General features: G+C 35.0%; 1 protein-coding gene across 49 annotated transcripts in view; it reads right to left on the bottom strand.

Moving 5' to 3' along the window:
* The window catches only part of RIMS2 (regulating synaptic membrane exocytosis 2), a 445,399-nt gene that overhangs the window by 165,578 nt on the left and 265,212 nt on the right, over positions 1–14,609 (bottom strand). For 26 of the 49 annotated variants that reach the window (XM_025148070.3, XM_046937976.1, XM_025148071.3 and 23 more), the window contains one exon: positions 3,990–4,058. In XM_025148070.3, the coding sequence (XP_025003838.2) occupies positions 3,990–4,058 (69 nt within the window). Of the gene's footprint in view, positions 1–3,989; positions 4,059–9,970; positions 9,998–14,609 lie in introns of all 49 variants that reach the window. The other 23 variants (XM_040696415.2, XM_040696393.2, XM_040696396.2 and 20 more) reach the window with 1 other exon arrangement.

The raw sequence follows: 14,609 nt of genomic DNA, 5'->3' as shown, positions 1-14,609 counted from the left end.
ACTTGAGAAAATAACTATTTAGAAATTACAGTCCGTAACTGTTGAACTTGGTTAACCATAATGCCGATTGAAATTTCATTAATAGGAAGAAAAAAACCCAAACACCTGCTTTTCACTGAATTGTACTAAATATTATAATTGAAGTGATGTCCTGTAGAACACTCAGGAATCTCTCTAGAATCCATACAAAATCAGTGTACTGCTGGCTTTGGGCAGCCTGGTCTAGTGGGTGGTGACCCTGCACATAGTAGGGGTGTTTAACTAAGATGATCATTGTGGTCCTTTTCAACCCAGGCCATTCTATGATGATTCTACGATTTTATCAATAACTACATAAGAACATTAAGAGCATTCTAAGAGGCAAATGAAGATGCTGATGTGCTCCCCATATAGTACTGATGATGACAGACAATTTTAGAAGAGTCAAATTCTGTTTATCAGGACAACTAAATGAATGCTTTAAATGGCTTGAAGGCCACATAAAAAGCAATCTAAAAGACATAAAGAGCTATTACTGTCTCTCCTTCTATCCTGTGCCAACACTAAATCCAGCAGAGATAAAGTATAATGGAGATTCTATTCTACTATTTTAGATCTCAATATGAAATTTATATTCTATGTGAAGAGAACTATTTCTAAATCTTGTTAAGAAGCATTTTTTTCATACCTGCTTAAATATACAATATGTTAGAATCCTTTCTGACAGTAGTTGGTGTGGAATGCACGTGTAGCCAATTTTTTTTTTAAGTTTTTCTATTGGTTTACCTTTATTTCCTTAAAAGTCTTTCCTGATGACAGAAGCAATGCTCTCTTCAATAAAAGCAATGTTTGTTACCTGTCTAAGCATGCAAAGATGCAAGCAACCAGAAGAGAAAGCTTTTATGAATAATTTTTCTAATTCATTTGAACTTTTTGTAAAAATTAAGGAGAAGAACAGTGTAAGAAACAGACATAAGGATTTTATCACCAGAAATTAAGTCGGTGCATCAGAATTGCCATAAAAGTGATAAGAAGCAACTGCAGGTACAGTAAAAATATTTAGATTATGATGCAAAGAACTGCAGCATATAAAGTTCCTTCTCTTTCAGCAAATACAGTCTTAGACAATCAATCTTACAGGTGCACATTAAGAACTGTTTTCAGATCTTCAGTTGCTGTGTTCCCATCACCAGCTTATCCAAAGACAGACATTTAACTTTATAGGACCAATACCAGAGAACCTACATAAAAGGGTGTTCTGTAGAAAGAAAAAATTTCAGCTACAATCAGGAACATTAAAAAAAAAGTATCTTTTAAGTAACTATAAATAAATAATATATAATGAGATTAAATAATAACCACACTGTTTTGAATAAAAATAAACTGAAGAGGAAACAGAAGAGAATTCATGCTTTTCTTAAAGGTTCCTGGAGACAAGTTCACAATGTCTAGTACATTGAATAAGCATGAATTTTATGGAAAGGATTACTGAGAGTACTCAGCAGATGTTAGCAAACATATAAATACTGTATCATATCAAATATGTCAAAAGATTAAAAGCAAAGTGAAGTGTCATGTTAAATAAAATCTGAAAATACAAAATGAAAGAACTGGGGTACTTAAGAAAGAAAGAACAAACAGAGACAAATGGCTGAAGTTTTACACTGCAAAGAAGGCATATATTTAAATCAAGATTGTGATGAGTCTGCAAACTGAAGAACCTTAAATGAGAGAAGGATGTGGATGGTAAGATGAAACAAGAATAAATCAAAAGACTTGTAAACGTAGTGACAGAAGTACAAAAAAGGAAGGCAATAAAAATTTCAAAGCCAAAAGAACATCAAACTCTTCCAGCTACACAGTCGGTCTAAATCAAAATGCAACTAAGGTGTAGAATTGTCAGCAGAAATAAAAAAGCTAAGAGATCTTGCAGGAACTGAACATACATTAAAACCTCAGGGAAGTAGACTCATTCACTAGACTTCACTAATTTTCCATGGAAATGTCAGAATAGGAATTAAACTATCTACTTCCTGTAAAAGGCTACCTAACATAGGTTAGACTTTAGTGAGCACTTTAACAGTTAAACAATACAAAATTAGATAATGGAAAACAGATAAATCAATTCTTTAAGCAGTGTTTTCTTACAGCACTGCCAGGAAAAGAAATAAAGATTTCAATACTATTAGAGGATTCACGGTCATTCAACATACTGCACCCTATGCACCCTAATACATATTGAAAGATTTCACAGATGCCTGAAAAGCAAACGAAACTCAGAAGAGATGAGCTGTCATCTCTATATAAAAGTCACTCTTCAGAAATAACTTAGGAAAAATTAAAAGGCTTCATGTGTTTCTCATATTTTAAGGACAATGTTGAAAATCCAGCTATTTGATTGAAATCCTGCTGATGTTCAGGCACCTATTACATCTCTGCAAAGATGTAATTTCTTTCAGGACAATAGAAATTTGAGCTTCAAAATGGCTCCATACTGAGCATTTCAGATAAGTAACAAATTCTCATTGTTCCCCCTTTTTTAATACTCCTTTCCAACCCCTATGATTCTGTAATTTTGCAAATCACAGAATTCAGTTTTGTTTGCTTGCTACATTTTTAATTTAACTGATTGGTCAGACTATGAAAATCCATCCTTTTTGGAGGACAGGCAGTCTGAAAGCCTTACTGACTACTAAGCACATACAGACAGAGAGCCAAACTTAGAATGAAACTACATAGGTTCCTTCAAAATTAATGCCTTCTATTAAATTTCACAGAAACTACAACAGATACAAAGAACACAACAACACTATTTAATACAGCAAATTCTCAGCTACAGAACTCTACTTGTCAACACAGTCACCACCATCAGCAATGCATTTTCACCACTGACGAATAAGAGTCAGCGTAACAGCTTTTGTTTAAGACAGGGCTGTGCAAACTCAACTAATTAGGTAGCTCATTAAGATTTGGATTTATGAATACTTGGCAGCAGCTCATCTTGTAAAAGCCATGATTGCCTCCTCTAGTTTTCTCTGTCTCCCTCCCACACTGTAGTACTGTTGCTCTGACTCATGTTTCTGATGCACCATGCTCAGCCCGCCATCAGCATACTTAAACCTGACATAAAAGTTGTACATATGCTCTTAGGTGTCCTCTTAGCTGGAATACTTTTGACTGAGCAGCTGACCACTGCCCTACAGCTACTGGACAGACCAAGCAACATATACTGCTCGATGTTCAGTGTGTAAGATGCATAAACCACTAGGCACACTAAAGCTAACCTTGGCCCAAAGGAGCCTGAACACAGACCAACTGTGATAAAAAGCTCAGTACAGCAGTAGGGTAAATGAGTGCACACTGGGCTGTACAGTTAATGCTGTACTGGTACCTGTGCCCAGCAGTACTGGTTTAAAGGTGACATGATTGCATCCTATATTCATTTTCTGTTGTAGACAGAAGAAGCACATTATTCCTTATTTTATTGGTTTTGACTATAACTACAGTATTATCTGTCCTCCTACAAGTGGAGGAGATCTTTCACAAGATGACTTTTATCTCAAATACCCATTAGACTCTCACTTTGAATACTTAATACAAACAGATTATCTGTTAAGTCATCTTTTTCCTGTCTTAAATGTTCAGGTTTCAGATCCGTGGTAGTGTTATCTCTTCACTGTGAAGTTTTCAAGGATACATAAAACCCCAATGTCTATAAAAAAATCTAAACCATGTCTCCTACCATTTAACATAAAAAAAAAACACTTTAATTCTATTTTTATCATTTTTTTAAAAGCAACACGGAAATTTACACATTGATTTTTCCCTCTGTTGGTCATTTTTATGGTTAAACATACATTCACCACAATACTTATTTTGTATATGTTAGAAAAACACACTCTTAGGTTCAATTTATTTTCACCAGAAGATCATTACAGATTTCATAATAATAAATTATAAACAAGAAAGATTTCTAGTGAACTCAAAAGAATAAATTTAGAAAGTAATACCTGAAACCACACCAATTCCATCATCACAGTCATAATCAGAGACTTCACTGTCACTGATTCTTTTGGACCCTGTCAAAATAACAACAAAAACATGTATCAGTTACCTTCCTGTAAAACAGAGCTATATTGAGCCAACTCTATAAATAAATAACAAGTTCTCATATCAGATAATTAAGCATTAATATAAATGTAAAGGATATTACTGATGTTATATTATTGCAAATGTATTATAGTACCAACTATTTGCATCTAAATGCTCCATGTAATATACAAAGAAATGGTGAAATACAGCTCTGCAGCATTGCTTTTATGATGCCTGCAGATACTTCATATGCATATCTATTCATTCCATATCAAAACAGGTACCACACTGTTCACCTTCCAAATTTTCACATACAAGTTATCACCCCTCCCCAAAGCATCTGAGTACCAGAAAAAAATAAATGGTAATGATCATATAAAATGAATGCAGTATTTTCTTTAGGGTATTAGTAAGCATTAACAGGTGAAAAGGCAGCTTCACGCATAAAGCGTGTTCTGAAAAACAAAATCTCTCTGTGACACTTCGGAGGATGTAAGCTATTAAATGCTATACAGGAGTGCACCTGTCAAAACAGATGGAGCTTAGTTGGCTAAGGTAGATTCCATGTCTACAATTAGCATTAAAATTTAGGTCGTGTAGGACAAATACATGCGTTAATTTGTTTAGCTTTATTTTTCTTCTCTCTTCTATGGCATTTTTGAACAGCATTTGATTGTTGCCATCAGGACAAAGCACTGGCATGTCCAAGTGGCAATGATAATTACTCATTTACATGTTTTAGTTGTGAGAATCCCTGTTCTGCACGATGGTGTGTCTGCTCCAGTTCTCCAGACGTCTAGAAATAGGTAACTAGTAGGTAGGAGGTTTAATCTGATTGTTCAATTAAGTGTAAGATTTTTTATTCCTGCCATAGGATGATTTATTCTGAAAAACAAATGGAAAAAAAATCAAGTAAAAACTGAGAGTAAACCTAAGGGAGCTCAGGACAAAGCAGGATCAATGTTCTGCATGGGTGACGGGCACAGAATGATGCCCAGACTCCCTTCCCAAAAGAATACTCAGAGAACAAGTGCCAACAGGGGGTATGCAAAAATAAAAACACTTCTCAATTTAAAAAGTTATTACATAAGAAATTACTTGAACCATAAAAACTGCTGCTGTCTACCGGACAGTCTAACATCTACTGATCAGGGCAGAGGGAGGTTCTTCCTTACTGTAAAGAATCTGCTGACAAGAGTCTGCAGAGTTGTCTTCCCTACTGCACCTTCAAGCTTTCAGCAAGCAGTGATCTTGGCAACAGAGACTTCTCCCAAGCTATCTTTACCCTAACAGTGACTAATAGACCCATCCTTCAGAAATGCCAATTTCTATCTGAGTAAGAGCATTCTCCTGGTCTCTCTAATATGCTATGTCATTATGACCTGCAGTTAAATTACACACTGCAAGAAGTAGATTCCCTCCACTTCATTCACACTACACAATACCAGACAGTGTCCTCTGAGCTTTGGTGTGCAGAGGAACACGAATCAGAGTTCTGTATTCTCCACCTCACAATCTTTTTGGAGGATGCTAAGTCCTGCTGTTTAGTTCCTCTGCATGTACAAAACATCCCATGATTTTGCTTCTCATTGCCCATGCTGCCTTTGTTTCTTTTCTAGTTATTCTGCGCCCTTACAAGAAGTCAGAAATGAGCTGGGCAGTCAAGATGTCAGCATATGAATTTATAAACTAGACTTCAAACTGCTTCTTTTTGGATAAAAATTATTCTGTTAGAAGTTATTCAACTAGAAAATGGTGGAAGTGTAACACGTGTTCTTTACTTCCTATCAGCACAATCCAGACCGTGATTATGTCACATTATTTCAAGAAAATATTATATAAATGCAAAAAAAGGTTGCTGGCTTTTTTTTCGCTCTACAATAAAAGCCACGTCTTGGTTTCCAATGTCCTTCAATTCTTACATGGTATTAATACTAATTCTATTTATTTAAAATGTTTTGGAATAGCCATCCTACACTGAGGAGAGGGAAAGGTGTCTTTAAATCCAAGAATAGGCAACTATAATGTTTCTTTAAAACAAGAAATAATGAGTAACTACAATGAGCACTTAAGAAAACCTTGAACATGAGGGTAGGAGTGAAGGAAAAGTTTTCATCTCCTAATGGACTTTCTGCTAATCAGGATAATTTCTACCAAGCAATTAAGTTTAACTAGGAAGATATCCAGTCTGATGACTTTTTTTTTAGTTACAGTAGAGAGACTCAATGAACATCTTTGTTGTGCTACGAAGAGTGTCTATCTAGTCCGCTTTTGATGTTGTTCCTGCTGCTCATCTCAGCAGTCATCTAAAGCTATGGTGATTTACATGCCAGTGGAGAAGAAGAATCAGCCATCAGTCTCTATTCTCCTTGGCCACAAATTCAAATCCACGTGATTAAATAAGATGGATTATATTTGTGACTAAACAGTTGAGCAAGAGAGTCCCATTGGTCTGTCTGGGATTTGGCTGGGAACAAAGAGGCAGAAGTCCCCAAAGGGGTGCAGAGCAGCATGATTCTGGCCTCTTAGGTAACCTTGGCTCTAACCTGGAAGCAGAACAGCAGCTGCTGTGCAGAGACACCAACAGCAGCACTTGGGTTCTGCTGCTAAGCAAGAACTGGGGAATGGGAAGACCAGGCAAGTGGTGCTCATCACATCAGTGCCTGAAAGGGTTTATACTGTGAAAGACATAAAAGAGTTGAATGAACCATGACTTGACTGAATGTCTTCCATCACCTAGTTCTCCCGTGTGAATGAATGTAATTAATTTCTACTGAGGCTGATTTTATTTATACTTACAGCTGAATATATTCACTTTAACACATTCTTAGAATATTACCTTTCCTAATCTGGAGGAAAAATTTGCTTCTCTGAAGATGAAAACAGCCAACTGTTGTCACAGTGGGCTGAAGATTTCTACTGAGAAACAAAAATACAGGGGTCTCTCTTTCTGTCCTCTCAAGCCCCCATACACCTTTTTCCAGATTCTCCTAATACCTCAACTCCAAATCTGCTTTCAGGATCTAGAGACCATCTTCTCTTTTTATATACAGAATTCTGTCTTCAATCCCATCATACAACTAAGCTGCAGGGAAAAGACAGGACATTGAGAAGGTGAATGGGCCAAGGTCAAGACCTGCCCTAAGGATGGGAACAAAGAAAGAAGAGCCATGTTTCAAGGCTTTCTCCAGCTGCTACTCCTGCAAAGAGGCCTGTGTCTTTCAACAGCTTTAAAATGTGGCTTTAAATGTTTGTTAGAAGTCACTTAAATTGAGATTTCTTACTTGGCTTTGTCTTTGGAAATCAATATTTTCAGGAAGGACAGAGGAAGGAAAACATGTTTATTAAATCTGTAATGTCAAGAACTACTGTCTGGAAAATGTAACTTCTGCAAAGTAATCACATTAAACTTATTTACAATATCTTCCATTAACATCAGAAATTGAACAGATCAGAAGGTCCACAGGTCAAAATCCTTTATTGAACTGAGTATCCAAAATACAAGTGTAGTTGCTGGCATCATAGTTCAAGCCTTCTCATAAATTTTGCAAGAGTAATTTCATATGCTCTACATTCTAGCTGATAATACTGTTTTTAACCTATTGACAATGTAAATTTGAATATGTAGGCTGCAGTCCCTCCTTAACCATGTCTTTTCCAAATACCACTTCATTATCTTATATTCATAACAAGTAATTTGAACCACTGTCCATAAACCAGAGAAAGCACTCATAGCCTTTCTCATAATCTTTCTGGGAAGTGTGACAATGAAGCCTCTCATCAACAAATTATTCCAAAGGAATATTGCTAATGAGGCTGTTGTTTAGTGTTTTCAATGCATATTTAATGTGCATTTTAAAATGTTTGACCAATATGTTGTAAAATGCGGTGCATATTTCAAGAGTAAGAAGATGAAATTCTTTCTATCAAGTTCAAAATTCTGCAAAGAGTTTGAGCACGTAATACCTGGGACACTGAGTGCATCAAATAAGTGCAGTCATGACAATGGTTTGCGTGTCCTTGATATATTTTAAACATGAAGAATGATGTTAATTAAGCCTCACTGCCACTGTACTTGAATATAAGTTATTACTAAACTATTCTTAGAGATATTATTACCATTTTGTCTGATAACTGGATGTTAACAGTTCACAACTTCTGAATAAAAATAATACAGAAAACACTGGTTTCTTGTATAAGTCTCAACATAAGAACAGTAGCATATGAAGTTCGAAACTCTATCAAACTCTATTTGACCAACCAACATAGAACTGACATGGATAGGAGATGAAATGAGTAATAAGAATAAGGTGTCAGCTTAAATAGAGAAAGAACATCAGATATTTTGGCTCAGGAATACTTTTCAACATATGGAAAGAAAAGAAAGAGAAAGCAGACAAGGATCCCAAGGAGCGGATCTTATCCTTTACAACATAGGAACATTTTATGAGGTTTGGTGAACTCCTTGGGGGAACAAAGAGTATCAAAGCATGCTTGTATGATCTCCTTCCCCAAAGCTCAAAAAAGGCCTTCACAACCACTTAGGGTAACTTAGTGCTACCGCTGCTTTTTCTATATTCAAAGCTGACACATAAGCAACCCTAAAATCAGTCTTACAACAACTGTCTTAAGAATTTACTCTCTCATATTCATCCAATTTGTGCCTGAGGGTTCTTCATGTGAACTAATTACCCATGCAGTCTCACTGTCTGCATGTCAATCTGTCACTTCTCCCTCCTGTGTTTTAAGTTTTTGACCAATTTTATCTAAATTGTCAGATAGACTTAATTACCAAATGTAATTAAGTTCTTACAGATCTTTGAAAAGGGTTGCAGAAATAAAGAGAGAGATATTTGAATCAGAACCTATTCATGGAAAAGAAACAAAATCAAGGTAAATTTGAGCACAAGTGGTGAAATCACACTAGTCACAGCAAACATATTCTGTTCCCAAGTGAACATGTAAGACATGAGAGGGATTAAGGGATATTTCAAAAGAGAGCAGACTCGAACAAACATGGGAGAATAAGGGTAAATATAATGGAAATCAGGCTTTATTAGAACAGCTCTCAAGAAACGGTTTAGGGCTTGTAGGGAACCTGCATTAGCAGGGCCATTGGATTCAATGATCTTTTGAAGTCCCTCCCAACCCCTGCAATTCTGCTATTCCATGATTCTGTGAGTTCTTTTTCCTCTCTCTGATAGCACCGATTCTATTTTCTTAACAAACATGTGCTTCAGTTCTTAAACTGAACTGCAAGATAATTAAATGAACCAATTCTCAATGAGATTCTCATAATTAAAACCACAGCAACTGCAAAAAGTCCCACATGAAAAGTGCTATGAAATTTAAGCTTGTAAAAACTCTACATCATGAATTTATTTATGTTTAATTAAGGGAAACTTTTTAGATATGCCGACTGGATTCATAACTGGGAATTTAAAGCAATGCTAAACTGTAAAAACATGTATCAATACGAATACTGATTTTGGTAGTACGTCACTTACCCCATGCTTCCATTCTAAAAATACTTACATTAGTTCTCGAACAACTATAATACAACAATGATCCTTCAAGTAAAGCTTAAGCAAAATAGCATTTTCCTGGTACGGTTAATAAAGCTTACTACAGTTTACCTATCAAAGCTCTACCTAAATTAAAGGCAGACAAAGCAAGTATAATGGTATCGTATTGCTCTAACATCAATACTGTGATGTCATGAGTAGAGAAACAAAGCCAACAAAGGACCTATGGCTGAAAAGCAGACATGTAAAGCCAAGGAACATTTAAGCAATTTAGCATCTGCACAGTAGGTAGCAAAAGCACAACAATAAAATATCAAATTAAATTTTGCATGTATGTGGAAGCAATAAGCATTTCTGACATGCTGAAAGTTTACCTGAATTATATGAATATAAGCCTTTATCTGGAAAACAAATATTGAAATGAAGTAGTGTCAGGGAAAATTCTATGAATCGCTACATGTAACAGGGATGGTCAGAACCTTAAACTTCATGGTAACTGCTTCTGCAGACTGAAGAACTTTAGGCCATATTTCAAAAGCAAAAAGCTCAATCAGATTTGAGAAATTAAACCACAAAAACACCAATCACTTCTGGTTTGACATTTATATTCTGTAGTCATGGAGGACTGCAGGAGGTCAGTCATCTCAAATTCTCAAATACAGCCACTTATTTACTGTAAGCAAGCATTCAACTTCTTAAGGGCAAAATGTACATTCAACTAATTATACAAGTTGCTACCCTTAAATGACTGTATGGTGCTGTTGGTACCTCAGCAGGAGTTATTAGCAGAACTTTCCTGAGAGGTAGCTATGAATACTACTTTAAATTTCACAGACTCAGTAGTGATGTTAACGTTAATCTTTTGATGTTAAAATCAATCTCCAGCTAGTCAATGATTTGATAAAAATGTATATATATGGAAAAAATTTACATAATAATACACAAATACAAGCATCGTTTATAATGTATATACATGAATACCTTCTCTACATGATTTGTCACCGGTGAATTTAAGACTCATGATGTTAGCACAATGATTAAATATTTGCAGATGTGGGTAATAGTTTTAATTATTCAAGTTTGGCTCTTTGAGTTATTTCAGCTTTCCATACAATCATGTCAGTATTTCTGAACATGACAATACAAATAGTATGCAAACCAGTGGACACTAATGAAAATGTGAAATATTAATTTGCCTTTGTAGATTTTGTAAATGTGACTTCCATGAGGTAACAGGAAGAAGCCAGGATGTCAAAATAATATGAAAATGCTGTGGTCGTTAAGACCATAAGCAAGACCTTATGAATGTTTTAACTTCTTATAGGTGGACAGCAGTTTACAATTATCAATTAGCTATTGCAGTGATCACAGACATCATTTAAGTGTAGCAGACAACAGGATATGACATTGTTGGAGAAAAAGGGAAAATACCCATTTCTTGCCAACCAGTGCTGTTAGGAATGTACTGGACAACCAGGTTCTTTCTGGCAAGATGGAGTTTTTCTGATGTCCAGCTACGTACTGTTTTAACATATATACATTATCACTAAATCATCTACTACCTGCAAATCTCAAACCTCTATCTTCAAATTGCATTTCTTGATAAACAATTATTTTTAGTTTCCTAGCTCCAGAATTTCATTAATTTCAAATAAAATAATAAGGATTTTCTCAGAATGATTTATAAACACCTAGATCCGATCTTCAGTGGTTACTTTTTTTCTAACATTTGAATTTGTTGGCACAAGTCTATTCCCATTATTAATTGCATGAAAAATTGACTCATCTTTGGCTAGATAATTATGAAAAAGGGAGTATGGGAAAGTTTTTTAGCTTCCTCCAGCAAAGGTCCATGAATGTTTTTAAAAATAAATCAATTAACACAGTCTAGAAGTTATTTATATAATTAAAAAGGATGGATTTTCTGAATGCAACTTCTGGAGAGATCTAGAAAATTGTAGAGCTTCAAGAAGACAGGAATGTAGAAATAGTGAGATTATAATGGAGCAAGGACTAGGGAAGCCATGGTTTTTTTTCCGTATGGTCACAACACAGAAAGGAAAATCAGTAATATTCAATTAATTAGAAGATTTCATCTGAACCTTTAGAATTATATGATAGTTTATTATGCTACAACAATTAAAAAAACATACGATGATTTTAGCCAGAAAAGGAAGCTACTCCATGGATCTCTGTCTTTTAGAATCTTTTTAAATATGACCCAACTATTTATTGATCCACTGCCTAGCAACGTTTCTTTGCCCTACAGATCAAGTTGTTTCAACAGAAAACATTGTTTTTCTGTCATTACATGGCAAAAGAGTAGTTTAATAATATGATTTTATCAAGGAAACAGAGCACCAGAATTATAAGCAATATTCAAATTCCCATAAACTGCTGCAGTATTGATAGGATTTGAAATATTTTTGTAGTTTAATTACAATTTAATAAGGTTTATTTTTATTTTTTCAAAGATCAAATAATTAATTTCTTAAATAATTTTAGGTTTTTAATTGGGAAAAAGAAAAATATTTTGATAGTTTAAGGCCTTTTCAGACACCCCTGTATCATGTTAAATACCTTTTTATTAAAGTATTTAATAAACCATAGATGTACAATAAATATAAGTAAATCATAGGTGCATAATAGATATAATACTAGTGTGTATATATATGTACACCCATATTCTGTGAACAAAACATCACTGCATGCAAACAAAGGTAACATGCCCAAGGCCTATGCTTCATAAAAGAAAAAGAAAGAAAAATTAAGGAGAAAGCATGAAATTGAAATATAAGTCTCATTGCCCCTCTAGGGTAAACTTCTTATAAAATATTCACCATTCATAGTCTGTGCCGCTGACCATAAAATGCTCCATATTATAATTTGAAAAAAAAAAATAATTGATTTACGTTTCCATTAAGCACAACCTGCTTACCTACAGACTCTCGACTAAGATGAAGTTACATTGATTTAAAATTACCATACAGACTTATGATATTCACAGCATATTAAAAGGAAACTGCTGAGACAGCAGGATCCTGATTCTCAAGTAAAGTAAGATTCTGAGTTCCAAATAATTCTATAGCTTTCATTGGAATACACAGTTTTGCAATGCAGGTCCTCAGGTCTCAAATACACTGTAATTAATTATTATTATTAAACTTTAATTATTTTGATACTACCAAGATTAGCTCTGTATGTTGTAGATTTTAGACTTCAAATTTTAGCAGTTAGGTAATGGAAAAGAGGACTTGAATTAACAGATAAAAGCACTCAATCCATCTTTGATTTGATGATACATCACTGAATGTAAATAAATCAATAAAAAACCTCGGCAACCAGCAATGACAAATCCATCTAAAAACGTTTTCTTCAAAAATAAATAAGCAATATGGTGAATAAGCACTCCGTGAATTCAGTCTATTGATTTGGTGTTCCTAGTTGTATGTGATAATTTTAGCATGTTAAAGTCTAATCAAAGGAACAAAATTGACCATATTATTCTGAATATTTTGCTTATGCACTATGATTCTTTTCATTCTTGTCTGAACGAATACATACACAATTTGTAAAAGTAATGCTATATATGGCTTTTCAATTGCTATATGCATATTTCTTTTGTATTTTTTTTTTATAAATACATTCTATTTGCTCCCCCAGAAAAAATTGGTACAATAATCACTCTCCTATCTCTTTGTTTAAATATGCGTTGTGTAACAGTCAAGAAAGTTAGCAAATGAAGTTATCAATGACCTTAAACCCCAGAGTAACAAAACTCAAATCACTTATAAGAAAGCTACTTCACAGTGTTCTTATTAACAGTTATTTTGATTCTGACTGATTTTTCTGGTGTTCAGATCTGGATAAAACACCATTTCGTTGAACATCTTGGACTTAAAGATTTTGATTTCCAAACACTGTCATTTCTGAAATCTCGTAGGCAATATTTTCAGCAGAGTTTATGGCACATAGATTCACTACTTTTCCATGATGGAGAATGCTTAAAATACAAAACATCTTTTTTAAACAATACTGTGCATTCACTGTCTATTTAGGGCAATGAAGTTGGTGAGGGGTCTGAAGCTCAAGTCTTATGAGGAGCAGCTAAGGGTACTGGGATTGTTCGATCTGGAGAAGAGGCTCAGGGGAGACCTTACTCTGCTCTCTACAACTGCCTGAAAGGAGGCTGTGGTGAAGTGGAGGTAGGCTTCTTCTCCCATGTAGCTAGTGATAGGACTAGAGGGGATGGCCTCAAGATGTGCCAGGGGAGGTTCGGGTTGGATATTAGGAACTATTTATTCTCAGAAAGCGTGGTGAAGTATCAGCACAGGCTGCCCAGGGAAGTGGTGGAGTCATTGTCCCTGGTGGTGGTCAAGAGACATGCAGATGTGACTCTGAGGGACATGGTTTAGTGGGAAATACTGGTGTTAGGTGGACGGTTGAACTGGATGATCTTGAAGGTCTTTTCCAACCTTGGTGATTATGTGATTCTCGTGATAATTAAAAACTCTCCTTCCATTGCTGTCCATACCTATGCTGTAACTGGGGACCTGAAACTGTCTGTTTTTACTGTTTCTCACATTTCTTCCCTTCTTTTGGCATTTAGCTGTTATAAGCACTGACTGCCTACGCTCTCTGGTATGTAGATCAATAATTCCATCAGTTTGGCTTTAAAGCTGCAAACTCTGACTTAGAACTAGTGACAGTCAGTTTTTTAATCTTAGGTAACTGGGAAACTCTTAAAATTCTAGAAGTAAAACAAAATAATGAAAGATACTTCTTAAAAAAAAAAAATCAGAGTTTAATACAGAACAACAACAAAATTGTTGTACTTCAAAACACGATAGCCCAGCATCCTTTATCAACTAAGCATTATCAGCCCACATTGCACAAACGTACACATTATGTGGGCATAATGTTAAAAGACTGAATAAGAATCTCTCAGATTCAACTTGATGTCTGCTGTGTCTGTTCTAGGATGTGGGGATGAAGTAATCCTTCTTGATTTTC

Source organism: Gallus gallus, chromosome 2 (assembly GCF_016699485.2).
Source record: "Gallus gallus isolate bGalGal1 chromosome 2, bGalGal1.mat.broiler.GRCg7b, whole genome shotgun sequence".
NCBI lineage: Eukaryota > Metazoa > Chordata > Aves > Galliformes > Phasianidae > Gallus > Gallus gallus.
This window is presented reverse-complemented; position numbering and strand designations above follow the sequence as displayed.